At 40.4% G+C, this 25,903-nt stretch overlaps 1 protein-coding gene across 3 annotated transcripts in view; it reads left to right on the top strand.

Moving 5' to 3' along the window:
- The window catches only part of Ptchd4 (patched domain containing 4), a 183,023-nt gene that overhangs the window by 58,605 nt on the left and 98,515 nt on the right, over positions 1-25,903 (top strand). For all 3 annotated transcript variants that reach the window (XM_013115140.3, XM_005072295.4, XM_005072294.4), the window contains one exon: positions 4,173-4,653. In XM_013115140.3, the coding sequence (XP_012970594.1) occupies positions 4,173-4,653 (481 nt within the window). The remainder of the gene's footprint in view (positions 1-4,172; positions 4,654-25,903) is intronic.

The raw sequence follows: 25,903 nt of genomic DNA, 5'->3' as shown, positions 1-25,903 counted from the left end.
ATATAACAGGGGAAGATACACTGAAGGTGTATCTCTTATAAGCTATTTTTATGAAAATTAAGCAGCTTCAAAATGAAGGCTAGCAGCTAGTCAAACTCAATACAGTTTAACTATTTTAAAAAATCTATACATCTTTAAAATTTTGACTTTGGTCCAGACATACAATCAGTGCCTCCCTTGTCCACTATAATCTCCAAGTGAGACCTGAGGGACACATAACTCTCTGCACTGCTGCTAAAGTTCCCCAGAGGTCCTTTTAATGACAGTAAGGAGCTAAGACAGAGTAGCACATTCCTAAAAAGAAACAGAGCTTTGGGGATATGGGGATATGGCTCTCTCAGATGATCAGACACACACGTTTAAATAGAATTTCAAAGCCACAGAAAGAAAAATTGAACCAAAACATTATGTCAGTTTTTAGATAAAAATGCACCAAATAAATGAGCAATTTGGTTATAGTTGGCAATTACTTAGTCCTGAGGCATGATTCACATTGCTATCCCCAAAGCTTGCCAACCTCCTTTGCAAGACTCAGTGGATTTTAAAAAGGGAACATACAGCTAAGCTTTTAGGTTGAATTTTTTTACTTTTTAAAAAAATTGTATTCATATGGGTGTTTTGGCTACATGTAGTTCTGTGCACAAAGTGAGTGTCATGTGCCTATGATGGTGAAAAGAGGAGTCAGATCTCCTGGAACTGGAATTACAGATGATCATATGCTACCTTCTGGGTTCTGGGAATTGAACCAGGTTCCTCTGGGAGAGTAGCCGGGCTCTATAGCCACTGAGCCATCTCTCCATCACAAGTTTAGTTTTTATAAACAAAAGAAATAGTTAGATTACAAAATCACATGGCAGCTGTAGATACACCAAGGGAGAACCCACAAATCAAATTGTTGTTAAGAAATGAGTTGTTCATTGGGTTTGGTCAAGTTTGGCTTCCTTCCTTCCTTCCTTCCTTCCTTCCTTTCTTTCTCTTAGTTTTTTCAAGACAGAGTTTCTCTTTGTAGACCTGGCTTTTCTGGAACTAACTCTGCTGAACAGGCTGGCCTGCAATTCATAGAGATTCCCCTGCCTCTGCGGCCTGAGAGCTGGGATTAAAGGCATGTACCACCACTGTCCAGCGCCTTGTTTTCTTAATGTGGTTGTAACTATTTAACATGTAGGAACAGGTACACAGAGTGACTTGATAGTGTTTTCTTTTAATGTTTGATCATTCTCAAAGTTGAATTTTCATTCTCTGAATATCTCCAACTTTTCTTGTTTGCAATACATGCTAAAACATCAGAGTTTCTTTTGTTCATGTTAAAAGCAAAATGCAAATAAGTGCCTCATGCCTAGGTGTCTGGACTAAACAAATCCAAGATAACTATCTCAGGTGCTGGCTAGATGCTTGGTAGTTCCATATAAACAAACACCTATGGTCAGTACAGTGGTCTGTGTTCTGCTCTCTAGAGAGAACTAACTGTTCTTTGCTAAGAATCAATTCTTTTTTTAAACACTTCTTATTATATATTTAAATTAGAAACAAGCTTGCTTCCCATGTCAGTCCCAGCTCCCCTTTCTCCCCTCCACGCCCACCCCTTCCACCAGTCCCCCCACCCCCACCCAATCCCCACTCCATTCCCCATGGGAGACGTCTAGAGCTTGTCATTTCATTCCAGGAGGGCCCAGGCCCTCCCCCAAGTATCCAAATTGAGAGAGCATCCCTCATTATGGGATGGGTACCCAAAGTCCATTTGTGTTCCAGGGATAAATACTCATCTACTACCCAAAGCCCCATGGATTACCTAGGTCTCCTCACTGACACCCACATTCAGGGAGTGTAGAGTGTTGTCTTCCCACCAGCCTGGTTCCAGAGCCGCATCAGTCCCAAATGAACACACAGGAGGCTATATTAATTATTAAGCTGTTGGCCACTTGCTTGGTTTCTTACTGGCTAGCTCTGAATCAAGTATTTAACCGATAATTGTTAATCAAGGTATTTCTGTTACTGGAGAAAAGGGTCCGGACCTCTTATTCCTCTGGCAGGCTACATTGTCTCTGCCTCTGCCTCTCTTTCCCAGAATCCTCCTTGACTCCTAGTCCCACAGTGCTTTACCCAACACCCAATAAGAGACAGATTTACAGAATGGCATCTCCCATCAAGGGGGTCTGGATCAGTCCCATGCTGGGTTCTCAGCCCTCAGCCTGGAGTCCAATATCTCCCTCTTGTAAGGGTCAGCTGTTTTCCTGGGTTTCACTAGCCCAGTCTTGACCCCTTTGCTCATCACTCCTCCCTCTCTGTCACTGGGTTCCAGGAGTTCAGTTCAGTGTTTAGCTGTGGATGTCTGCCTCTGTTTCTGTCTGCCACTGGATGGAGGTTCTAGAATGGTATGTAAGATAGTCGTCAAAATCATTATCAGGGAGGGGCATTTAAAGTAGTCTTTCCACTATTGCTTAGTTTGCCAGTTGGTGACATCCTTATAGATTTCTGGAGATCTCACTAGTGCCAGATCTCCCCTCAAACCTAGGATGACTCCCTCTATTATGGTATCTCTGACCCAGCTCTCCTCTATTCTTCCCCCAACTCAACCTTCCTTCTCCCCCATGCCCTCCTCTCCCCTCCTCTTCTCCCCCTCTCTGTTTTTGGCTCTCTTTCCACTCCCTCCCACCTCCCCATGCTCCCAATCTGCTCAGGAGTTTCTTTTATACCTTGTGAGCACATCTTTCCTGACTCCATTCACATACAAACTAGTTGTAGCATAAACTTTCTTTTTATGCCTACATCTCACCCAATACCAACAATGTATTTTCAGCTCTATAAATCATCCTGAAGCCTGCTTTTGGGCTCAACATTCTATCAACCATTACCACTAAAGTGTGGAGACAACTGTGACAGAAATAAAATTTCCAAATAAATTAAAATTTTGTGATGGCTGTCAGGGAGCCCCCTCATTGAATGAGAATAACTGGCAAGTCTGTGTCATCTAAGTGTGCTTTAAGGAGGAATTACTGCTGTGTTTGTCCAATTCCTAGATCAATGATCTTGTACATGTTTCCTCAAGCCCAGCATTGAAGCTGGGACACCATTTGGTGATACTACCTGAAAATCTTAACAGCCTCCTTTGCAAATTTATCTATAGAAGGAGATAAGTCTAAGACAGATTCGGGTGAGCGGTGGGGAGGGTGATTGTGCTGACCCAGAAAGTGCTGGTATCACCTGCAGGAAGTGTTTCAGTACCACACTAGCTTTTAGAAAGGTGCTCATCCTATTCTGAACCACTCATTTAATTGCACGAATGTAAGGAAATAAGGATGTTCTTGTCTATAGGTTGGCACATATATTGATTCTGGAAAACTTAGCATATTTATATACAGGATGATTATATTTTAACTTTTGAAGCTCAAAGACAATTTTCTTAGAATTTAAAAGGAAAACACCCAGGGCAAACTAAATATCGGAAACAGGTAGAGCAGGACACAAGAAGATAGAAGGAAGAAGAAAAAAACAAGACGTTGAAGTTAGCACATAGCTCAGATATATGGCAGGGAAGGAGGCTTTAGAGAAAGTAAGGATGCCCAAAGTATTAGAGGGGTGAAAAACAGCTTTCAGATTCTGGTCATCATCTGAAAGAAAGGGGCAGAAAAGGGGACAAGGACATAGCAACGCCTTTCTGACCCACAGCACAGGAAACCCCGTGGAGGCTCACGAGGACAGGGCTAAGGCCACGAGTTCTGGGGATGGAAGGTATACTATCTACTTGAAGGAAAATTTACTCCGTCTCTTTCATATGGTCTAGGGTGAGCCTCGTGCCATGCTCTGCTTACAGCTATCATAAACTGAACCTGCTCTTAAAGGATTTGACCAGATTGCTATAGAAGAAAAATGTAAGGAGTGGAAGCATTTGGGAAATCCAAATGTATGAGCCTTTTCCCCAGTGCATGAAGCAAGTCTGGTGTAGCTTTGTGACACTCTCCCCATCGTCTTTATTCCTGTTTGCCTGCAGGGTTTCCCACATAGTTCCAAAAGGTTAAGAATAAGATCCTGACTCTCCTCTCCACCCACATCAATTCCATAATCACAAGCACCTCTCTTTGCCTTCCATGTGCTTCTTCACTTAGAATAAGAAATAGTTCCTTGGAATGTGCATCCTTCTGGTAACTGAAGTCTCCCCTCTTTCTATTTTCAAGGATGGGAGGAACAGTTTTATTGGACACCAGCTGGGCGGGGTAGTGGAAGTGCCAAACAGCAAAGACCAGCGGGTCAAGTCAGCCAGAGCCATTCAAATCACCTACTACCTCCAGACCTATGGTTCTGCCACTCAAGACCTCATAGGGGAGAAGTGGGAGAATGAGTTCTGTAAGCTTATGAGGAAGCTCCAGGATGAGCACCAAGACCTCCAACTGTACTTTCTGGCATCTTTTAGCCTCTGGAGAGACTTTCATAAGACCAGCATCCTGGCCAGAAGCAAGGTCCTGGTGAGCCTCGTCCTGATCCTGACCACGGCCACCCTATCCAGCTCCATGAAGGACTGCTTGCGCAGTAAGCCCTTCCTGGGCCTCCTGGGGGTGCTCACCGTGTGCATTTCCATCGCCACTGCAGCTGGGATCATCTTCATCACTGATGGAAAGTACAACTCCACCCTGCTGGGAATCCCTTTCTTCGCCATGGGTAACTATCCATCTTTGTGATAATCGGATTCTTGATGGTTTGGGGCAAGGTAGTACTTCCTTGACATCTCGGTGGAAATCCATTTTAGTTTTGCTTTCATGTGTCTGTGTGATTGTGGAAGTATTCCTTGGAGTTTGTGTCTGTCTACCCTTTTTGAGGCCTTCAAAGGACAGTATACAAAAATAAATCAAATCATCCTTCCCTTTAATCTAATGACATCAGAAGTCTTTAAATTATACAATATAGGAGTTCTCCACTCAGTTTCTTCATCGCTAATAGATTGGGAGTATCTGATATAAAACTGAGGAGACTCAATGCTTATTTCAAACTGAATTTTGTGCCCCCAATAATAGTGACATAATAGTTAATAGGGATGACAAATGAAAAGTCTAAGAACAACTGAGGTGGTTTAATCTCAAAGATCTTCTAAAGGAAACTCAAACTCTGCTAGTTCTGCACAGAACATACTCTATTACTTTACCTGTGTAAATTTTTTTAGTTGGAAAAAATCCCTGTCTAATGCCACCCCAATATATCATCTACTTTATGTGTTTATCTCTGGAGAAAATAATTAGTAATCATCCTTAATTAAGATTATGAATTTTCTCCCAGCGAAACATAAATGCTGTCCTAAGTATAAAAATGACACTTGTGTGCATGCATGCATATGGTGTATGTGTATGGATATTTTCTGGGAATGGACATGAATGAGGACTCAGTGACAGGGTGGATATGACTTATTAATAAAGGGGAGATGGCAGTGCTATTTGTGGTGTTCAAAATTTCTGCTCTAATTGGTGTAAGGGTGTGTGTAAAAATTCAGAAATTGAACCCTGGGTGGTAACCTGGTAAACCTAGGTGTCAAGAAATTCTTAAGCTATAGAACGACTTTTGATGCACTAGCTTAAAACCATGTGTAAATAATGTAAGAGACTATAATGAAAGATACTAGCCAAAAGTCAACACACAACAGATAACTATAAGTGTTAGTGGGTAACATTGTATGAAAGAGCAGTGAATTCCTTAATGATAAAGAAACAGTCCTTGGCTTCATGCAACTGAGTCATCAGGATTTTGCGTATCAACACAAATGCTTATTCATTAGCTAATAAAAATATCCTTTTTTCCAAAATACTGTGTAAAATATTTTTCTGCTAGAGATAAACATGAATCTAAGACTGAATTTTTTACATCTAATTTTTTCTAAATACTCCAGTCTCTTATTGACTTGAAAAATGATATAAGATTTGTAAGAACCATACAGTAAGACTCACAAGTAAGACATGGCTTGCTCATGCCTTGTCAAAATCAGTGGCATCCTAATCATGGAATAGAAAGATAATTTTCAGAAAATGATAGAATTATACATTCTATACAAAGAGGGTGAAAAACTGCCTATACAAGGGCAAAGTGGTGTTTCATTCTTAATAGCAGGAACATTAAAAAGAGTAGGGATAGACTACTGAAGTTCAGATGTATAGCGCACACTTTGTGCCTGTTCGCTGACCTTTAGAACCACAAGCCAACTCCGGAAACTGCGGGCAAGGACTGTAAGAAGACAGTGTGTATTCACCGTGCTGCTCCAGTTCTTAGAGGAATGTGTCCACTGTGTTATGAAGGCATGAAAATGAAAGACCCACAAGCACATGTTTAGAATTCGGCTCCATCAGGATCAATATTCTGTTTCCTTCCCTGCTTTCTGCTTATGCTGTGTGTTACATGGACACTCAGTAATATCAGTTTGTTCTGGTTCTATACATAGAAAATGAAGAGTTGTGGCTACTCAGTATTCAATTTGAAAATGCTACACAATTATTAATTTTCTCATTCACTGAAGGTAGAATTTGGTATTCTTTTTCAAGTTTCAGGATTTATATTAACCTCTAGCCTCTAACCCAACACACACACACACACACACAGAGAGAGAGAGAGAGAGAGAGAGAGAGAGAGAGAGAGAGAGAGAGGGAGGGAGGGAGGGAGGGAGGGAGGGAGGGAGGGAGAGAGAGAGATACTGAGACAGAGACAGAGACAAGAGACTAACTTACTTGTAGGAAATATCACAGCCATGCAGCGCATCATATAAGCAAAAGCTGTGAGTCACAGAAAACACACGGCTGTGAAGGTGCTGAAAAAGAATGAGATGGCAAATATAAATAAATTTCATCTGTCAAATACTTATTTGTCAGTGGCATGCACAACGTTTGTTGATGCAAATGCTTTAGTGAATTGTGTTTATGAAATGTCCAAGATACACAGTCTAAAATAGGCTGTGTGTGGGTAGAAGCATACCACCGTTTGTAAAACACTATTTCTGTCCTAGTTTACTTTCTGCTACTGTGATAAAGCATGGCCAAACGTAACTTATGGAGGAAAGAGCTTATTTGGTTTATAATTTCACATCACATTCCACCATGCAGAGAAGTCAAGGCAGTATCCTGGAGGGAGGAACTGAAGCAGAGATCACAGAACAAAGTCACTTATCCATTTCCATACTTACACTTCCTAGGACCAGCTGCCTAAGGGTAGTGCTCAGGGGTTGACTGGGCCCTCCTACATTAATAATTAATTTAAAAATGCTCCCACAGACTTGTCTACACCTCAATCATGGAGGAATGTTTTCAGCTGAGGTTCCTCTTCCAAGATGACCCAAGTTTGTGTCAAGTTGACAAAAAAGAAAACATGCTACAAAATCTATGACAGTGTCTTCTATCTTCCTGTAAGGATTTGTGTGCTATAATTCAAAATTTTTCACCCTCCTCAAAGCTGATTCCCAAAGCTGGTTATGCCAATTCTGGTGCCTGTTTTATAAACAAAGAAGGGCATATCTGATGTACCTTTAATCTTGTGACTTCCTTTTATCATTAATATTTATTTTTGATCCATTTGATGTGTCATTTCAGAGGCACACAGAATGTATCTAAATATCCTTCCTATTTAAAGCCAATTCCCAATTTTATACTTCTTCTTGATGTTACCTTAAGCAGACTTTTATTTGTCAAGTCACATGTTCCATATTTGGGCTTATGAGAGATGGCTGTAGGTACACAGTCTCTCAACACTCAGCAAATCCAGAACTGGAATTTTTAAACTCCTGAAATGATCCAAGCTTGATATCCTTTCTCTATTCAGTAATAAAACACTGAGGATTCCACAAGTTAAATTTCAACTCACTGTTTACATTTTTAAATGCTTTTCATTTGCTTACCATGCCTACACTGTCTATAGAAGGGGGAATTTAAGATAATGCCGCAAAACAGTGTCATGCTCTGACTTTCGTAGATAGTTACCAGAGGATATGTAGTCTTGGTTCACTATTACTTTTCTGCACAGTCTGAGATTCAAGTTGGTCATCTTCACACATAGGTCACACACAGGAAGCTTGGCTTTTGCAATTAGGATCAAGGATTATAAGCACAAGCTTCCATGTGTCTCAAAGCCTCCCTTCACTTACTTAGCAGTTGCTATTCATTGAATACTGTTATACTCAAGGTATTTAGGATTATAGACTCAAAGGCTTTGGATAGAGTAAAGCATGAACTTACCCTCGTGGATTTTACACATAGGTCCAAGAGAAGAGACAGATGGGACAACAAAATAAAGAAATGTAAACCTTGCCGTAGTGTTGAGAATAATGCAAAATATAGAAATTAAATGGCATGTGGGATAAATGCATAGGTAGTCAGGGAGAAAAAAACTAAAATTAAAGCAGAAAGCTAAGTGAAATAAAAGAAAGAGCCACCCAGAAATTGATGAAAGTGCTTCTGGGAATGAGAAGAGGAACTGAGGACAGGAGTGGAAGAAGGAGGAAGGATGAGCAGCCGACTAAAGAGAAGGCTAGGAAGGGCACAGAGATTCTCTGGGGCACTGAGCAGATAATTCTTCAGAGTTCAATCCAGGTGAGACAGAACACTATCTGAAGCATTGTGAGACAATATGTAGTCTGACACATTTTTAAAAGAATGTTTATTTATGCTATGTAGATCAGTTTGCAAGAATAAGGCAAAAAGTGATCATGAAGCTGTCCCTGGGATGCGATGATAGCATAACAGTGGTAAAAATGGATTCATCTTAGAATGTGTACCCAAAGGTCAAATAGACAGAGTTTCCTGAAAGACTAGATATGCCCTATAGGAGAAATAGGCGTCAAGTGTTTGCAGAGTGCATGATTAATAGGCTGCAGTTGCCATTGACTGTGCTAAGAAGGTCTTGGGAGAAATAATTGACATGTTGAGGGGAAAATAATCAAAAGTTTACTTTTGTATCTGCTAATCTAGAGATATTCATGAGGCATCCTATTTTATAAATGTGGTTTGGGCTAAGTTTACAAGATTGTGTGGAAAACATGTTCAACAATAGTGTCTTTAAGTTGAAGCTGGAGGTATTTGTGACTTCTCATGGCATTAATAATATTAGATAGTGTGAAAATCTGCTGTCAACTAGAAAGATGATTATAGACCAAAACAAATTATCTGGTTCAAGTCTAGAGCACTCCAATACTTGTAGACTGAAAAAAATGAGCAATTAAATGGAAAAATCCTGCATTCCAAAAAGAATAGTACGCTGTAAGAAAAGAAGATGTTCATGAAGGAGAAAGACACCAATAATACAAGAGCTTCTCATGCCTTATGTCCAGTGACAGCTGAGAAGTGGCCATTGATTCATCATTTGAAGGCCAGGGATAGACAGCTTTAACAAGAACTGCTTTGGGGAATGGTGAGGGTGAAAGGCTCAATTAAAAATGTTCCATGAGGTGGGAAAATGAAAGTAAAGACATTGAATAAGAACAATGCAAACTATTTTTGTCTTATTTGTTTTAAATGGAAAGTAAGGAAATTTATGTATAGTAGGAAATGGTCAAAAGAGGGAAAATTCCATGGTAAAACAGAAAAAAGGAAATCATAAAAAGGATGTCATTGAACAGAGAAAGTTCTGTCTCTAGAGCCAGGCAAGTCACTTCATATAAGGCCATAGCCAGTCCACAGAAAAGGAAAAGAAACAAGACTAGATAAAGATGATTAGCTGACAAAATGGGAGTCTGCACATGGAAGTTTTCTTCTGAGGCTTCAATTGACATTGTTGTTTATGATTTTTAATAAACTGATGAATGAGCAAGAATATTTTAAGTCTCAACCACAAGTAGCTGGGCAAAGAAGTTTAATTTAATCAGAAAAAAATTAAGCATAAAAATCTTGTGATATTGTGGCATGATGCTGTCATCTGCAAAGTCATGCTTGAGAAAACACAGTTGAATTACATATCCACATACACACACACACACACACACACACACTACATAAAAAATCTCAATGTTCACAATTTTGTGTGGGCCACACTCATAGCATAAAAAAGCTCAATGTTCACAATTTTTTTGTGGGCCACATAGTATGTGGCTATAATTAACAGAGTTGAGCTAGAGCAAAATTGATCTTGTTCATGTGACTGACACTGAATCTTGGATCTCTGAAAGATAACTTCATCTTGGACTGTTGAACTGAGTATGCAAAATGTGTTCTTACTACCATGATGTTCTGTGAATAGTTAGATTTTTTTGTATGGGATCAAACAGATCCTAGAAAATGTATTTCAAGAAAGCTGTGAAGAAGATGTAAATCTGGCCTACATACACAACTTGCATCACATTAAAACCGTCATATTCTCTTGGCTGCACACCAATAGTTAGGGCCAGGCAGGATTCAAGAATGGGACAGTAGAACTCCACATCCTGAGGAGATCCTTGGCAGGAAAACATTTCAGAAGAGGGTGTGGAACACAAGCTACTATTCTGGCAGTCTTTGGAAAATGTGATCCTTTTGGAATCATGTGAGAAAGATAAAGTAGAATCTAGAGGTACCCAATGCTAACACTTTTCAGGAGAGATTATTCTAATGAAAATAGCTACATTCTGCTCCTTTTAGTATGGGAACTTAGAACATTGAGACTTCATGGAAACAAATGGTCTTGGCATACAATGCATTTTATCCCAAGGAAAATAAGATCACAAAAATCTTTGAGAGCAGTTGCAGTGGCCACAGGTACACTGAGTTACTAACAAACCATTAACAAAACCAAAATACTGTAAATAAGTTCAAAATACACTTGGCATAATTTGGACAATATGTAATTTGTCCTTCAGAAGTGTGGGATTTTCAGACAGAATTTAAAAAATGGAATCTGTGACCACCCCTGAGGGTAAAGAATGGTACCTGGAAGACCTTCAGTCCCAGTGGCACAAGGACAAAGATTAGAACCTTCTTCAGAAAGGAATTCTCAGAGGCACTGTGCATACACAAGGAGCAGCCAGTTTTCAGGAAAGCAAGACTCTATATCAGTGGTTCTCAACCTTTCTCATGTTATGAATCTTTAATACAGTTTCTCATGCTGTGGTGACCCCCAACCATAAAATTGATTCATGGATACTTCATAACTATAATTTTGCTGCTGTTATAAATCATAATGTAAATATTGGATATTCAGGATGTCTGCTATGTAACACCTGTGAATAGGTGGATAGATCCACAGAAGGGTTGTGACCCACAGGTTGAGAACCACAGCTCTTGCAATATCTGAAAAAGAGACTTGGAGTGTAGGGAATCTTGGTAATGGAAGTTTGTCTTTTAAGAACTCGGGAGGAATGAGGAAATGGTCAGAACAGATAATGTATAGAACTGTATGAGAATATGAGCCCCCAATAGGGAATTGAGTCTCTTGCACCATATTTAGTATTCCATTAGGAGAGATGTACAGCAATAATGGTAATCTGCCCCCACCCCAAAGCTTCCCATCTAATCAAAAAGACCTCCCAGTTCCAGCAATCTGTTCCTCTTCCTTCTCCTGTTTTTGTCCCTCTTCTTCCTTCTCATCTCTCCCTCCACTTCCTCCTTCTCTTCACCTTTCTCTTTCCCCAGTCTCATCCTTTCCTCTTCCTCCTTCTCATTCTACTCCTTTTCCTCCTTTTTCCTTCTGCCTCCTCCTCTTCCTCCATCTGATCTTCCTCCCTTCTCTGTCTTCCTGCTTCCTATGTCCTATAAGCCATACATAATGTTCATAGGTTGGGTCTTCCTTGCTATTCTATGCAAGATCATGAGTATTTCCTATCAGCAATCTTCTTGGGATTCATCAGTGTCTGAGCATATACTTTTTAACTTATCTGCTTTCCCTCACCAGAATGCAAATCCCTCTAAAATTTACATTCACCTTGTTCATTTCAGTTACTTTCCATGGTAATAAACATCATCTGGCATAGAATAGACTTAAGAAATGTACATAGAATTATTGATCAAATGGCCTGTAAAGTTTTTCAAATAGGTTAGGACATATTAGAGGATCATTAAACCAATGCAATGACTCAAGGACATCATTTATATTTCATTGAAAAGAAAAGAGGGAGCGGAAATACAAGAAACTGCTACATGCAGCGCTTCTGTGATGTCTTTCTTCATTTTCATTTGTATGTATACAAAAGATCATTATATAAAATAAATTTCCCAATATGGACTGTTGTCAATGTTGTCTTAAGACAGTGTCTAGAAATTTCTTTGGATGAATGTTTTAAACACAATATGGTGCAAAGGTGGGTAATTTTGTTGAAGGAGGCAGCTAGAAGCAGTCATCAGAGCTACAAATAGCAACTGACCGTTTTGGGAGTAGAGTTAGGAAAGGAGTGTTACCTTTGTTTATCATGCTTGTGTCATGTGCTACATGGCATCTTTCCTATGAATTCTTCTCATTGGGGAATGCAGCGTGACATCATCACCATTGTCTAAAGTACCCAGAGTGGGCATTTGTGAGCCCTGACTTATGGGTGCTTTTTCTAACTCTTAGATTTCTCTGAATAAACTATCTAAAATTATGTTTGTTTTTGAATTAGACATATTAATGTGCCATATATGATACTGCTTAATTTTAATTTTCTTACATTGTCCTCTGCTCTTCTCTAGCTTTGGCATGAGTCCATTGTAATAAGTAATGACATTGCCTCGCTGTTGTAGGTTCTTTCCTATTTGCTATAATGAGATACTCTGACAGAAACCAACTTAGTTATTTTAGTTCACAATTCCAGGTTACAATCCATTACGAAGAGGAAGTCGCAGCAGTAGGAGCTTAAGGCCACTAGCCATGATGCATCCCCATTAAATAACAGAAAGAGATGAGTGCACACCTGCTTATTTTGCTTATAGCCAGTTCAACTTCTCTACTCTCAATTAAGAGTTTTCCTCCCCCTCTTTTTTCCTTCTACTGTCTCCTCTTCCTCCATTTCATCACCCCCATTCTCGTGTTTCCTCTTCTTCAATTGTTGGTCTTCCTCTTTCCTATATCCATCCTATAGATCATCCTCCATATACAACATTTGTAGTTAGTGTCTTTCTTGCTACTCTATGCAAAATCAAAATCATGAATATTTCCCTTCTCCTCTTGCCTCAGCATTCTTCTTGAAATTCATTATTGTATAAGTATATGCTTTTAAAGTTGTTATCTACTTTTGCTCACCAGAATGCAAATCCCTCTAAAATATGCAGTCACCTAGTCCCTTTCAGTTATTTCTCATGATGATAAATAGCATCTGATAAAGAACAGATGTAATAAACAGACATAGAATTAATGATCAAACGGCCTGTCAGAAATCACTCACACCTGGAGATTGGTGTCACTCATGTTAACACAATAAAGACAATTTCTCACAGGCATGCCAAAAGCCAAACCACTGTAGACAGTCCCTCATTGAGATGTTCTTCCTAGGTGACTATGTCAGGTTGACAATTAATGCTAACTACAACATTACTTGTTTTGATAGATTTTTTGAAGGGAGACAGGGAAGATCCTAGCATAGCAATACATTGAAGGTTGCGTCAAATAAGGGAAGCAGCACTGAATAGGTTGTACTCTTACTTTTTTTTTTTTTGGTGGTGCACAACTTTAATCTTTGATTTCTTTTTTCTTTTATTTAAGTTAGAAACAATCTTGTTTCACATATCATTCCCAGCTTCCTCTCCCTCCCCTTCTCCCCTGCCCTTCCCACCAGGTCCCCCAGTCCCCCACCCAATCTCCAGTCCGATCCCCAAGGAGAGTGAGGCCCTCCATGGTGGATCTCCAGTTACTGTCATTTCATCCATGGCAGGGCCTAGGGCCTCCCCCAAGAGTCCAGGCTGAGAGAGCCTCCCATATTGTGTCAAGGGCACTCAAGGTCTATTTGTACGGCAGGGATAAATACTGCCCAAGGCCCCATAGATTATCTAGGCCTCCTCGCTGACACCCATTACTTTTATGTTATACAAAATCGGTTAAAATTATAGGTCAGCTCCTGATTCTTTAAGGTTTTACGTACTCTGTGGGAGTGGTTCTCAACTTTCCTAATGCTACAACCCTTTAATATAGTCCCTTGTGTTGTGGTGACCCCCAACCATAAAATTATTTTTGTTGCTACTTCGTAACTGTTATTCTGTTACAGTTTGAATCATAATGTAAATATCTGATTTGCAGGATATCTGATATATAACACTTGTAAAAGGGTCATTTGACACCCCCCAAAGGGTCACAAGCCACAGGTTGAGAACCACTACTCTGTGGAATTCGTCCTTATTTTTTGCCTAACTATTTGTTAACATACGGGAATGAAGAATACTGCTTAAATAACTCAATTTTACTCGGAGTGAGAAGCCTGTGAACCAGTTCTCAAAGATTCAATTTGTGTAAATATTCTGCAAATATGTGTAAACGTGCCTCACACTGTCCAGTTTGTGGTGCTCCTATTTTTAGTTCTTGGATCAGTTGGTAAATCAGGATTGGATATTACGCAGACAGGGAAGTGAGTGGAGCTGCAATTTATTCACTACATGGTGGAATGATGGACGTGCCACAGTGCTTCAAGTCTCCCAACTTGGACATCCAGGTTGTCCTCAAATACATATCCATCAAAAACAGCCTCAACAATCTCTGTTAAGTACAGTTGACTTGGCTGTCAAGTCAGACATGCCGAGAAAAACATTTTCGACATGGGCAGCTATAACTGCCAAGCAGAACATGATTTTCTGTGGAGCTGTTTCAAAGCACACACTGCCATTCACACTCTGGAAGCCGCAAGCTGAGAACACAGTAAGGCTTATGTCATTGCTGTTTCATCTCCAGTGGGGGAGGGTGCGGGGATAAAGACCTTAGCAGGTAAAGTTCACTCTAAAAGTGAAAGTTTATTTCCCACATAAAATTAATTTTTTTAAGTTTTTCATACCCTTTCCCCTAATACAAGAGAATATTGGCATAGAAAAAAGTGCATCTTTTTTATCATTTTTTTATTTTAATTTTAAATAGCTTGTTTTACATGTCAATCCCAGTTCCCTCTCCCTCCCCTCTTCCCGCACTCCCCTTCCCCCCTCCCTCCCACCCTATTGCCAAATCCTTCCACATAGGGGATATCTAGAGTCTGTCATTTTACTCTTGGTAGGGTCAAGGCACTCCCCTAAGAGTCCAGGCTGAGAAAGCATCTCTCTTTGTGCTATAGGCACATGAAGACAGTTTGTATACCAGGGATAGACACTGATCCACAGCTCAGGGCCCCATAGGTTGCCCAGGCCTTCTCACTGACACTCACATTTGGGGGGTCCAGATCAAAAAAAAGTGCATCTTATGTTTATTTGGGGGACCTAGAGGACTGCCTCCTAAGAGCTGAGGTACCTCTAAGAAATGAGTCTACCTGATTTTCTGAAACATTTTGACTCCTACATGTGTCAAATACATGTGTATCCAAATTGCTGGTTGCTTTTTACCTTTATTCTCTCTCTCTCTCTCTCTCTCTCTCTCTCTCTCTCTCTCTCTCTCTCTCTCTCTCTCTCTCTCTGTTTCAGTGTGTATGTGCACATGTCTATGTCTCTGTGTGTGATTGTGTACACACATTTTTTTATGTGGATGTGGTACATGTATACCAATATGTTCTTAAGTCTTCCTTGTCTTTCCCTTTGTTTGAAATAGGGTCTCTGTCCTTCGGGTTTTGATGTTGTCCTTTCTTTGCCCACTATATATGCCAAGCTAAGTGTACTGCCAGCTTCCAGAGATTCTACTGCTCCTGCCTCGCATCCCTCCACAGGAGCAAAAGGACAATAGACTGCCACACTGTGCTTTTAAGTGGGTTACAGACATTCAAACTCAGGACTTTCACTTACATAGCAAGCATTTTTGCTATGACTGAGCCGTATCTCCATCCCTTTCTGCTTAACAGCCTTCTTCATTGTATACCCAGTATGCACGGCACTGTGCTGAATGAGGACATTTTAATACAAAAACATGTTGTTCACTGAGCATATGCCCTTCCATGCTGCTCACTTTCCTCCTATCTCTTATCCTATTCTTTATTCTCTGGCAATTTCTTTTTTATGATTCAGCTTTTTTTTTCATCTAGACCAAGACAAAACTCTAATATTCAAGCCTTGGCTATAGACATGGCTTATTAAATGTCACCGTCAGAGGATAGAGCTGAGTGCACCTCTGAGTTTAAATTTTCTATGAAGGAGATGTTGCTATTTGTTTTTGCCATGATTGCTGTGGCCTAAATGGGAGTAAGAATAGGTACAGGTGAGTGATTAGTCCAGGGATTGTTCCCACTTAAAGTGAAAATTCTAAAGGATATCATAGTTAACAATACAAATCAGCATAAAATTAAAATTTGTGTCATATTAGTTCAATATCCTATATTGTTCTTTGAGATGACACAATGAAAGACAGAAGTAAAGGATATTAGTGAATGACAAAAATTGCTGAAAGAAACTTTTACCAGAAGTAACAGATTATACTATTAAATTGAGCTCCTTTTTTCCACAAAGAAACAAACTTTTTTTGCAATTATTTTATTTTTAAATTTAAATTAGAAACAAGGTTGTTTTACATATCAATTCAAGCTCCCTATCCCTCTGCCTCTCCTCCTCCCAAGTCCTCCCACCAATCCCCCATCCTCCCTCCTCCAATATCCACTCCTTTCCCCAGGAAGGGTGAGGCCCTCCATGGCAGGGTATCAATAGTCTGTCATTTCATCCAGGGCAGGACCTAGGCCCTCCCCCAAGAGTCCAAGCTGAGAGAGCATCCCTCATTGTGGGATGGGCACCCAAAGTCCATTTGTATGCCAGGGATAAATACTGCTCTACTACCCAAGGCCCCATAGTTTGCCTAGGCCTCCTCACTGACACCCATTCAGGGTGTCTGGGTTGGTCCCAAGCTGGATTCCCAGCCATCAGTCTGGGGTCCAAGAGCTCCCCCTTGTTCAGGTCAGCTGTTTCTGTGGGTTAAACAAGCCCAGTCTTGACCCCTATGTTCATCAGTCATCCCTCTCTGTCACTGGATTTCTTGAGTTCAGCTCAGTGTTTAGCTGTGTGGTTAAAAGTTAATTTGTTCTTTCTTTTTATTCCTCTTTTGTACAATACATCCCAACCACATCTTCTCCTCCATCTTCTCCTTCAAGCAACCCTTCCGCTCATCCTCCATTTTCCTTTGGAAAAGAATAGGCCTTCCAGGGATATCAACTGAACACACTGTAACAAGATGCAATAACACTAGGCACAAATCCTCATATCAAAGTTGGACAAGGCAATCCAGAAGGAGGAAAAGGGTTCTAAGAGCAAGGCAAAAGAGTCAGAGACACCCACCACTCCCACTGTTAGGAGTCCCACAGAAACCCAAAGCAATATAATCATAACATGCATGCATGTTCCATGACTGCTGCTTCAGTCTTTGTGAGCCCCTGTAAGTCCTGCTTAGTTGATTTAGTGGGCCCTGCTCTCCTGGTATTTTCAACCCCTCTGGCTCTTACAATCCTCCCTCTTGCTCTTCTTCAGTATTTTTCAAGTCCTGCTTAATGTTTAGCTGTGGATCTAGCTATCTCCTCCAATCAGTTACCAGAGGAAACCTCTCTGATAAGAATTGGGTTAGGCACCTGCCTATAAGTATAGCAGAATTTCATATCGTTGGGATTAATTTCATTGACTTTTTTTCTTTTGATCAATCATGCTTGGTTCTACCCTAGATCTCTGGGTCATCAGCTTCCAGTTGCTGGTCTTACAGATGGTGTCAGGCATGAGCTTTCCCTAGTGGCATGGGTCTCAAGCTAGACCAGTGATTGGTTGGCCATTCCAACAAGCTCTGAGCCACCAATGCCCCAGCTCATCTTGCAGGCTGGGCAAGTTGTATGTAGAAGGTTTTGTAGCTAGGTTGGGGTCTCAGTCTCACCACTGGATGCCTTGGCTGGTTACAGAAGATGGCCAGTTCAGGCTCTGTATTCTTCATTACTAGGTGTCTACTCTAGGATCACCCTCATAGGTTCCAGGAAGTTTGTACTGCACTAGGTTTCCAATCATCCCACAAATACCCCTCAGTTCCAGTTGTCTCTCTCCCTGATCCCTTCTATTCCCATTTTCATCCAACCAGGTCCACCAGCATAATCTATTGAATTTCCCCTTCCAGGGGAGATCCATTCATTCTCCTTAATGCCTTTCTTTTATTTAGCCTCTCTGGGTCTGTGAATCATATCATGATTATACTTTATAGCTAAAATCCACTTATAGATGAGTACACATCATGTTTCTCTTTCTTGGTCTGGGTTGCTTTGCTCAGGATGAATTTCTTTTAGTTCCATTCATCTGCCTGAAAAGTTCATAATGTCATTATTTTTAAAACAACTGATTAATATTCCATTGTGTAAATATACCACATTTTCTAAATTCATTCTTCAGTTGAGGAACATCTAGGTTGTTTCCAGTTTCTGGCTATTATGAACAAAGCCATTATGACTACAGTTTAGCAAATGAACTTGTGGTAGGATGGAGGGTCTTTTGAGTCTATGCCCAAGAGTGTTATGGCTGAGTCTTGAAGTAGATCAACTCCCAATGTTCTGATGAACCACCATATTTACTTACATTGTGACTGTACAAGTTTACACTCCACCAGAAATGGAGGAGCATTCTCCTTGCTCCACATCCTCACCAGCATAAACTGTCACATGTGTTTTTTATCTTAGTCATTTTGACAGGTATAAGATGGAGTCCCAGAATTGTTTTGATTTGCACTTCCCTGAAGGCTAATGATGTTGAGCATTTAAATGTTTTTCAGTCATGTGAGATCCCTCTATTGAAAATTATCTGCTTAGAGCGATACCCCAGTTTTAGTAGGAGTATTTGGTTTGTTGATACCTGGTTTCTTGAGTTCTTTATATATTTATATATTTTGAATATTGTTCCTCTATCAGATATGGATGGTGAAGATCTTTTCCCATTCTGTAGGCTGTCATTTTGTCCTATTAACAGTGTCCTTTACCTTACAGCAGCTTTTCAGTTTCATGAGATCCCATTTATTGATTGTTATTCTTAGTATCTGTGCTATCAGTGTTCTATGTAGGAAGTTGTCTCCTGTAACAATGTGTTCAAGGTTATTCCCTACTTTCTTGTCTATAAGGTTCAGTGTGTCTGGTTTTATGTTGAGGTCTTTGATGCAGTTGAACTTGAGTTTAGCACAGTGTGATAAATTTGGCTCTGTTATGATTTTTCTATAGGCAGACATCCAGTTAGACCAGCACCATTTGTTGAAGATGCTTTTTTCCATTGTATATTTCTGGCTTCTTTCTAAAAATTCAAGTGTCCAAAGCTATGTGAATTTATGTCTGGGTCTTTGATTCAATTCTGTTGATTAATGTGTCTGTTTTTATGCTAACAGAATGTAGTTTTTATTACTATAGCTCTGTAGTAGAGCTTGAACTCAGGGATAGTGATACCTCCAGAAGTTCTTTATTGTACAGGGTTGCTTTTGCTCTCCTGAGATTCTTGTTTTTCCAAATGAAGTTAGGTATTGTCCTTTCAAGGTCAATAACAAATTGTGTTGGAATTTTGATGGGGATTGTGCTGAATCTGTAGATTGCTTTTGGCAGGATGGCCATTTTTAGTATGTTGGCCTTACCAATCCATGAGCATGGGGAATATATTTTATCTTCTGGTATCTTCAATTTCTTTCTTCAAACACCTGAGGTTTTTGTCATATGAGTCTTTCACTTGCTTGATTATGGTTGCATTAAAATAGTTTATATTGTTTCTGGCTATTGTGAAGGGTGTTGTTTCCCCAATTTCTTTTTCAGTCCATTCACATTTGTATATAGGAGGGATACAGTTTTTTGGTTTATTTTAGTTAATTCTGTGTCTAGTCACTCCATTGAAGATATTTTCTAACTGTAGGAGTTCCCTTGAAGAATTTAGGTGGGTTGTTTATGTATTCACCATCTGTGAATAAAAATACTTTGACTTTTTCACTTTCAATTTGTATCCCCTTGATCTCTTTTAGTTGCAATATTGCCCTAGATAGACCTTCAAGTAATATATAGTAATATATTGAATAGATGTGAAGAGAGTGAACAGCTGTGTCTTGTTCCTGATTTTAGTGGAATTATTTTGAGTTTCTCTCCATTTAATTTGATGTTGGTTATGGGGTTGCTGTGAGTTGCCTTTATTATGTTTAGCTACGCCCTTTGTATCCCTATTGTCTCCAAAACTTTATCATAAAGGGGTGATGGATTTTTGTCAAAGGCTTTTTGGTGTCTAATGAAATGATCATGTGATATTTTTCATTCAGTTTGTTTATAGGGTAGATTACATTGACTATTTTTCTTATGTTAGATTCATTATTTCTCTGTTTAGTTTTTGTCTGGATGACCTGTCTGTTAGTAGATAAAGCTATTTTTAATAACAAAAGGGACAGGGTATGAAAGAAACAAGACAAATGACCCAGTTCATTGGATAAAAGTAGATAAGATTACAAAACTGGGAGACAGAGAGTACAGAAGTGCTCAGCCCTTGTAGGATTTAGAAACTGTGATGGTAAGTGTAGTGAAGACTCATTTTAACACATTGGCTGAATTGATGAATGCACCCTCTAAAATTCTATCACGTCTCCCCTCCTTTACTCTCTCGACTCAAAGAATATCCTGAGTTTATTTACTCTAATGCCGTTACAATTCTTGGATTATAATTGGTGTCCTTAACAGTTAACTTCTGTTTTAATGTTTATTTTTGAAAATTTCATACATGAGTGCTTTACTTACATCATTTCCACTGACTTTCTCTCCCCTCCAACATTTTTCATCCCCCTCCTCTCTCTCCCACCTACATGATTTCTGCTTTATTATTGTAATATATATATGAATGTATAAATAAAACCTGCTGAGTTCATTTAGTGTGTGCAGTTGGCCAGTTGCTATTGGATAGCCAATGAGGAGCCCCATCCCTGGGGAAGACTAACCCTCCTTCTTGAGAGCAGCTATCAGTTGTCTGCAGCTACACCAGGAGGGAGGGGGAGAGCTTGTGAGATTTTCCCCATCCAAGTTGCCATGTAAAACTGTCATTATGTAGGTCTTGTTTAAGTAACCATTTTGTTAAGATTTTATGGTTTTAACACTTTGTCATTTATAGAAGTACTGATCATCTGCCTCCTACACACTGACCACTCCCTCTTCTGTGCTCTTCCCTTAGAGGTGTAGAGTTTGTATTATAGGTCCATCAGTTGGGACTAGGCACCCCATAATCAGATTTTCTCTGATGATTTTTTTCAGTTGTGTATTTCTGTATGATCTTCATCACATTCTTCATAAGGGCTTGTAATAGGCTTTCTCTTGGGCCACCAACCAAATCATGATATGGAGACTTATTCTTAATTATGAATTCTTGGCCTTATCTAATGCTTCTCCCACTGACTCTTATAACTTGAATTAACCTGTTTCTCTTCATCTACATTTTGCCTCGGGGCTTTTAAACTTCCGTTCTGTATGTCCTACTCTGTGGATGGATGGCTGGACCCTGGCATCTCCCTGTCTTTTTCTCCTTTCTCTAGCCTAGATTCCTCCTCCTACTTATTCTCTCTATCCATCAGCCATGCTTTTCCCTCTACCACCTAGAAATTGGTAATCCAGCTTTTTACTGACCTACTGGTCATTCAGCTACTTACTAATCTCCTGCCTTAGGTAGGCAAAGCAACACATCTTTATATAATAGAACAAACATAGCATAAACAAATGTAACGCACCTTTACATAACTAAAGTAACAGTCCACAATAGCTGATATCTACACTTACCTGTGTGTTTAGGATGCAGTCCGGAATGACACTAATTTAGGAAAATTGTCGGTTCTCCTCTAGGGCCCATAACTGCACCAACCACAGAGAGCAGAGGTCCCTACTACCAGGGATGAGTGGGCCTTAAATCCAAGCAGATGGCTGTTGGTTACCTCTGAAAAATTGCACCTAGGATAGATGTTTCATCAGTACCACTAGTTCACAGATATGTGCTTCTCTAGGTGGGGATGAAACTCTGAGAATGAAAGTTCAAATCGTTCAAAATTTTTCATTTCATCTTTCATTTGAAAGCATTAAGGCAACTCTAGGTTCCAAATACGAAAGTTTGGTTTAGGGATTTTCTTTTCTTTGGTGCTTCTTTTGGTACAGAACAGTGTTCTGCTGGCTGTTTTGTCATGCAAATCGGCTCCTTATTTGCCTAGGTGTAAGTAAGGCCTGGCATGCCTGTTCAATAATGAGGGAAAGCCCTCAAAACCTCTCTCTGCTCTCTTGTGGGCGAAGGATCAGAGCCTGTATCTCTCTACTCTTCTCCAGCCCTTCTCAGTCTGCAGCTGCTCTCAGAAGAGCCCTGGAGGCTTCTCAGGCTCTGACAAGAGCTAAGGTAGCAGGACTCCCAGTCACATCCTCCTGCTTCCAATGGTTCTTTACATTGTCCAATTTCTGCATTCGTTTAAGGGAAAGTGACTGCGGGTTCACTTTTGTTTAAAACAGATCACCTGTATCCCAAAAGGAGGAAGAAGGGGGAAGAAAAGGACAGAGAGTTGGAAAGAAAAGGGGAAAGGGGAGGGAGGGGAGAAGAAAGGGAGAAACTATAAACACACACACACACACACACACACACACACACACATACACGAGCATTGTTGTTCTTTCCCATTCTATGCTGCGTTCTTCATAATATAATGGAATGTAGACCCAGACTGAATGTGCTCCTGGCCTGAATGGCTGTGCTCCAGATGACATCCTTCCCTGTTGTCTTCTTTGCCGTGTTTCTACAGGTGTGGTATTTATTCCATACCTCAAACTTCTCTCAAACGGACCTCATTTGAAGGTTTGCAGGAGACAAGGGCTCATGATTGCCAAGAAGAATGGAGTGAGAGCATGCCAACAGACTCGATTATGATATGATCTTTAGTTCACTGTTTCCCAGGGTCTGGCCTGTAGATCAGGATAATGACACAGTGGAGAACTGTCAGTGTTATAACTCCACTAACCAAATTGACAATAGACAAAAATGCTATCCAGAACTTGTGTTCCGGTAATCTTTCCAAACAGTTGGTTACATGGAACACCCAACAAGGCTTTCCTCGCCTTGTGGGAAATACACCTCACATCAAGGCTCAGTGTGTAAAATATTGTTTATTACTAAGTAGGCTTTGTCAGGGCCCTAAACTACAGCAAGGGAACTAAAACTGATCAGTACCAGCTCAGGGTACCCCAACTCCAAGTTCTCAACACAAAGGAGATTTATTTGCCCCAGAGGGACAGAGGACAGGAAATAAGAGATGAAGACAGGAGATAGAAGACGAGGGAAAGGGGGAAGGGAACAAGGGAAAGGAGATGGGAATATTTGCCAAGAGGACAAAGAATGGATAAAGAGGAAACAGATGTGGCCCATAGGAAAATGGCAGTTTATAAAGGTAAAAAGGGAAAGCCCATGTTAGGAATTTAGTTTTGATTGGGCCTATTAATTATATGAGCCAAAGGGGGGCTTTTGATTGCTGAACTTCAACACTTTGATAACTGGACCTTGGTAATCAGCCTCAGGAGGAGGAAGTGGCCAAATAAGGGAATAGACCTTGGTGGCTAGCTTCAGTGATTTAATCGAATGGTTTTTAGCAAACCAGAGGAAATGGGGGAGAAGGCCAAGGTCTGCCAGAGCCACATTTGCCAGGCCCAGAGTGGCCAGAGTCCCTTCAGGGCCATCTTATAAATATCTAAGGTCTCAAAGAATACTGTCAAAATCCCTTCCTCTTTGTCTCCCAGATTCATCCTTACTCTTCCTGGGAAATCTCTCTACATGCTGGGGAGCTGCCCATCTCGCTGAACTGGACCAGTCTATGGCAACCTCTCTTTTATGTTGCTAAGCAGTCTCTAAATGGATGAGGATGGCTTCCTATGAAACTAAACTGGGAGAGAGTCTGTCTCTGTTGTTCCCATACCAATGAAATGTGTTTGATCTTTTTCCCATTTCAGAATGTCTATGGTTCTTCCCCATTGCTTCTGCCCATAATCTCCCAACGCTGGTTTTCTCTGGGTTGTGTTATTTCAGTTTATTGTGTTGGTCGCTCTAATTTCGACTGCTCTTCTGAAAAATGAAGACCCAAGCTCGTAGCACACAGTCAGAATCTTGCTGCATCCCTCCAATCCTATCTCAACAGTGTTACCGGGAGCTGTGATTACCCAGCTCAGCACTGCTGTGCTCTCAGAGCTGTCTGGCCCAGGGACTGGTTCATCCAAGGAGGCTAATGAGCTTTGTTGGCCTCTGCATAGCTTCTAAGTTCAATCACCTTTGCATTCATTGCTCTGATCAAATTAAACTTTTATATCCACAAACACAAGGCTATTTCCTGTCTCATGACATGCTTTCTTTTTCTTCCTAGATATTCCCAGGGTCCTTAATTTATTCTAGTTGTCAGAGCTCCTTTTTTTAATGGCTGGAAAAAGAAATAGCCTCCAAACTCAGGAATGGCTGGTTGGCTTCCCTTTCTGCTTTCTTGGTAGGCTTGTTTACATGATTGCTTCCACCTTCCCTGCTGAGTTTCAAAGGCCACATTAAGAGATTGAGACTATTTTTGTATCCTCGGTGAGTAGAACAGGGCCACATGGTGTGTGTGATACTCTGAAGTTGTTTTGTAATGGGGGAATGGAGAGCTGCTCTGCCATTTGACCCACAGTGTACCCTGGCCTCAGCCTTGAATTCCCAGACTGCCAGTGGCCCAGTCCCACCTAAAGTGTTACAACTGGGGACAAATCTAGCTTGTGGCAGAGACATCATCACCCTTAAGACTACAGAGTACAATAAGCACCTTTCTTTAGCTAGGTCATGTGATTTACTCCTGCCCTTTCTCTGCCTCATCTCTGGCTGCTGGAGGACTCACCCGGGAATTGCTTTGCTCAGAATGAACCTGGTCTTTTACTTTTTAATTCGGCTTGATTTGGCTTGCTGCCTCAGCGGAGAAACCTATTATCGGGGTACAGAAAACCTATTACCAACATCCTTCGTTTCTTTTGTTCTTCCATTGGCTCTGACTATATATACAAAAAATAGCCCCTTAATATATAATTGCATAATGATACCACCTAAGGGAAGTCTATGTCCTACCAAACCTCTTAAAAATTGCCTGCCTTTGAAAAAAACACCTGAGCAGCCTGTTGGATTTGAAGTATTTCCCAGAAGCCCATTCACTTATGCTAGGTGTTGTCAAGCAAATTTCAAGGGCAATCGATGCCACTCACTACCAAATGAGACCCTGACCATCAGCAGGGCTAACAGAAGACTGCATTATCTACCTGACTACACGCATTGGCCTGCACATGGACACAGGTCATCTGACCTTCTCAAGTTCACAACACCTTTAATTCATTGCACAATGTATCTCCTTCGAGGGACCAGACTGGAGTCACAATTCATTCATCCCCTTTCAGAATTCCTGGTATATACTTCCCCTAGTAAGCTGAAGTTTCCAGGCTAAACCTTCTGTGCAGACTATTTTTTTCATTTCTTAAATGTTTCCGCTATTGTGATGAATCTGCTCTTTGAGAAACTTCAGGTGTTTATCGTCAGTCTTGGTGAAAGTTGAGATGGTCATTAATAGCAACCATCCTCTCTAAGAAGTAAGAATGGGGGATGATCCCTTGAAGAACGCTGTGTCCCAGGGGTCACTTTTAGATAATGGTGGCTATTTTCTTCCATATACTTAGTTCAAGCTAAAAGTAGTTGGATATAAAAACGTTGCCTTTAAAGTCAGAGTTTCCAGATGTATATATATATATATATATATATATATATATATATATATATATATATATATATATATATAAAAGAAGCTGCCTGTCCTTGTTTTGTGCCATGATTCCTGTGCTTCCACAGATAAAAATAGCCCTGGCACTCACTCCTGGCACATGACACCAGAGGCTTCTCTTAATTTGTTGTCCACCCTCATC

The sequence above is a fragment of the Mesocricetus auratus genome, unplaced genomic scaffold (assembly GCF_017639785.1).
Source record: "Mesocricetus auratus isolate SY011 unplaced genomic scaffold, BCM_Maur_2.0 Super-Scaffold_100021, whole genome shotgun sequence".
Lineage (NCBI taxonomy): Eukaryota > Metazoa > Chordata > Mammalia > Rodentia > Cricetidae > Mesocricetus > Mesocricetus auratus.
The sequence above is the reverse complement of the archived record's forward strand: the minus strand, read 5'-3'. Positions and strand labels throughout refer to the sequence as shown.